Source organism: Conger conger, chromosome 7 (genome assembly GCF_963514075.1).
Source record: "Conger conger chromosome 7, fConCon1.1, whole genome shotgun sequence".
In the NCBI taxonomy this organism is placed as follows: Eukaryota; Metazoa; Chordata; class Actinopteri; order Anguilliformes; family Congridae; genus Conger; species Conger conger.
In genome coordinates this window covers 60,109,383-60,113,263 of record NC_083766.1, presented here as the reverse complement: position 1 = coordinate 60,113,263, position 3,881 = coordinate 60,109,383, and the positions used below count along the sequence as shown (strand labels likewise).

The window sequence follows — 3,881 nt, the reverse complement described above, 5'->3', positions numbered from 1 at the left end:
TCATCTTTGCCATGGGTATCAAAGCAAGGGTGCCAATAACTGTGGAACCTGTTTTTTGGGGAACTAATTTGATGTTTGTTGATTCCATTGAATCATAAATACAGTGTACTACTTTACGCATGTTGGAGTTCACAGCACTTTTTGTGAAGATTTATGAGGGGTGCCAATAATTATGGAGCCCACTGTATATTAATAGATTTATGAAAAATTTTATCTGTGTAACACAGGATAATAGTGTCTTACATATCAGAACGTAAAGCTAATTAGATAATGGGTATAGAACTTTAGTCTGAATTTACAGGTTTTCATTCATTACCTTTCACCTGTTTCTCCCCCAGGACACAGAGGAAAAGCAGCCACGCGGAGCCGTATGCGTGCAATGGGAATTCTCGCCACTTCCATCACAAACGACTCCATCATTAGACCAGTTGGGTTTTATGTTATCGGATTTACCTATTTAAAGTTTGCAGATTTTTATTTAATTTTCCTCACCCTCCTTTATATTGTAACGGTTTTGTGCAACTCCTTTATTGTTTCCATTATATTGATGGATCATCGGCTACACACTCCAAAGTACATTGCAGTGGTTAATTTAGGGGTTGTTGACTTGGTTTCCAGTACCTCACTGATTCCTAGTGCGACCAACACATTTGTGATGAAAGATACCTTCATGTCCTACAATTCATGTTTGACGCAGATGTTTTTTTATTACGGGTCTCTTGCACTAGAGTCGTTTTCCCTCAGTGTACTTGCCTATGACAGGTTAATTGTGATATGTTTCCCACTGAGGCATAGTTCCATCAACACTCCCACAAGCATGATCAGTATTTTAGTGATTGTTTGGTTGTTTTGTGTTAGTGCCACTGCGGTCATGATCTTTCTCATGACAAAACTGTCTTTTTGTGATTCACTCACTGTGTACAACTTTTTCTGTGAGTACGCAGCCGTGTCCAATCTGGCGTGTAATGACAACACACTGCATTGGGCCGCTGGTTCTTCTCTCAGTATTCTGATTTTGTTCGGGCCCCTTAGTTTCATCGTCTTGTCATATGTGAGTATTCTAGCAGCCGTGTTTAGAATGAAAAATGTGGAGAGCAGGTACAAGGCACTTGCTACGTGCACAGAACATCTCATTCTAGTAGCGATTTTCTACGTGCCGATCATAACTCTATACATCATTGAACTTTTCTTATTCCTTGTTGATCCGAACATCAAAATGGTGAACTTATCGTTAGCTTCCTGCATCCCGTCCTGTCTGAACCCCATTGTGTATTCCCTGGCAACCAAAGAAATCAGGAACAGAATACTGGCTATGCTCCAGAAAGTCAAAGTAGCAGCGTGGACAGGGCAGGCATAGAGCCAAAGGTTAACATCCATTTATTTTCAGGCCTTAGTGTTTGGCCTCAATTGTGCATGTATTTGCAAAGTCAAACAAATAAATGAACTGTATTTTCTTGAAAATATGATAACCCCCCCAAACACACACAACCACAGGCAACAATTTAAATTCAATTTGTCCAGTGTTCAGCATTACACTGGAAGCTGCATCCTATTTTCTATTGTGTGTCAATTTCTTTTTTTGTCTTGACGTCTGCTTTGGCAATCATGTAACATACATTGTCAGTCTGATTCGCAATTTACTGGCCGTTTTGTCAGTCAATCTGGTTTTACGAAGACACCGTCCTTTCCGCTTGCAAGACTGTCAAATGTGCGGTAAAAAAATGACTGCTTGCAAGCTTGCATGGCGCAGTTTGTACGCCTCTAAAAGTTTGCTCTGGTCAGTGTGACAGGTTGAAATATTGAATATGCTGAATGGTAAGGTTATGGTTGAAATATAATTTAAATGTCATCATCATCATTAAATAAACACAACTAGTTAGCTAGCTGATGTTAGCTAACGTTAGCTGATTAAATTGAAGACTAGTGACTAGCCAGCTAATTATCTAGCTGACGCACGTTCGTCTCAACAAGAAATACATTTCTTGAATGCTGTGTATTTTTTATATAATATAGCCTTGTGTACTATCAGCTGAATCTATATAGCCAAATCGTTAAATTGTGTAGTTAGTCAGCTAACGTAACGGTGTAACAGATGGATTGAAATAATGTGTATTTACATAATAATATTGTACCCACTGTGTAGGTGCTAGTACATAATTCTTATAGTATTTACACATTTTGTGTGACACGTTGATTGATGCAAGTACTCAAGACGATAATTCATTCATATTGTTTCCAAAAGCTCTTCTAAATGGTAAATGTAAACGTTCTTCTCATGTCACATTGTTTTAAAAGATTTAATTTAAATAAAGATTTTTTTTTCTTTTCGTTGTTGAGTTTGGGTTCTCTGTATTAATTAATTAATTCAAAAAGACTAATATGAAGTGACTGGATAAGTAACATGCACCAGAGCTGGTGAGAATGTGAACTGTGACCACAAATCCTTGAAGAGGCTTGGTTACAGGTCAGAGCATTATTTATTGTAATAAATCAGGTATATCATGATGATAATACACATTGATGCTTCATCCAAAATCACATACTTCTTCTCAGATTGAAACAAGCCTGTAAAATGGTATTATGTTGGTGTACCATGGCAGGGATTGCTCTACCCCTTGTAGTTTGTTCTGCAGAACACAGTCCATGACTTTAATGTGTCCCAGACATTATGGTGCCCGGAAATGGGGGGACCGTGTACAAACATTGCTGTCATTTCTACGGTGAAACCAAATGTACAAAAATTCTTCTTTACAAAAAAAATGTTCATTACAAATCTCATATTGTGGAATAGCAGCCATAGAACATAAATGTAATATATAAGTATACCCCACGTTATGTACGAAATGATTACATTAAAATAATATTCCACAGTAAGAAAAATGAATAAAATTGAAATCATCTCTACACTGAGCCAGGCCCTATTCACAACACTATTCTTCATTGCATATATAGATATTTCTGGAAACATGGTGTAAGATTAATCAAATCAAAACATGAAAATAATGAAACAAACCATAGCAGTATATTAAAAGGAACAATCGTGGCTGTTAGTTGTTCTGTACAAAGTAGTGGACTCGCAAATTCCAGTGGTTGCTGGAAGTATAGCAGTATAGCCAAAAAGAAGATGTAAATGCAATGTAAACAGTGACCTCATCAAAGCCGATATAGCTGGAATCAACAACCCACTGTCCTTTAGAGCTGAGACCTGCTGTTTTTCCACCCTCCCTTTACCTGGGAATCAGGTGTGAACAGTCTGGCCAATCAGTAGCACAAATGAATCATTAAGAAAAACAGGGCTGGGTATGGATTCGAAGGCCAGAGTTAAGGATCCCGCTCTATGGATGCCACATTGTTTATACACTGGATAGCCAATGGGTGGAAATTGCAGATTATAATTGGTGTCCCTGAAGAATTCCCAAGTATGCGCATTTCACATAAATTATGCAGTATGAACGGAGAAGCACATTCGACAAATGCATCTTAACACTGACGTATGCTGAGGAGAACCGGTGAGTACGGTTGTTCCTGCTTCCCTTTAGTATTACCACCAGGCTGAGGTCAAATGTTTTCACATTTGATTTCTAACTGTGTGGGCCGTGGTCCTGCTATGTACTTGCTAGCTGTTCATTAAAGTGAATGCTTTCAGGAAAACGCGCACGCATTATCAACAGAGACAATGCGTCGTGAAACATAAAATAGAAATAAACATGCAAGCGGACGACAGTTTATGCATTTCGCTTCTATATTTTCCATCTATATTCGCTTTCGTATATTTCTGCAGTATCCCTGGGGTAGATATCTTTGTGTGTGTGTGTGTGTGTGTGTGTGTGTGTGTGTGTGTGTGTGTGTGTGTGTGTGTGTGTGTGTGTGTGTGTCTGTTG

The 3,881-nt window shown here is 38.4% G+C and overlaps 1 protein-coding gene across 1 annotated transcript; it reads left to right on the top strand.

Annotated features, from left to right (window-relative positions):
* Positions 1-379: 379 nt before the first annotated feature.
* On the top strand, positions 380-1,357 carry LOC133133484 (olfactory receptor 52I2-like). Its single transcript, XM_061249583.1, has one exon. The coding sequence runs from the start codon at positions 380-382 to the stop codon at positions 1,355-1,357; it is 978 nt and encodes a 325-aa protein (XP_061105567.1).
* The last annotated feature ends 2,524 nt before the right edge of the window (positions 1,358-3,881 follow it).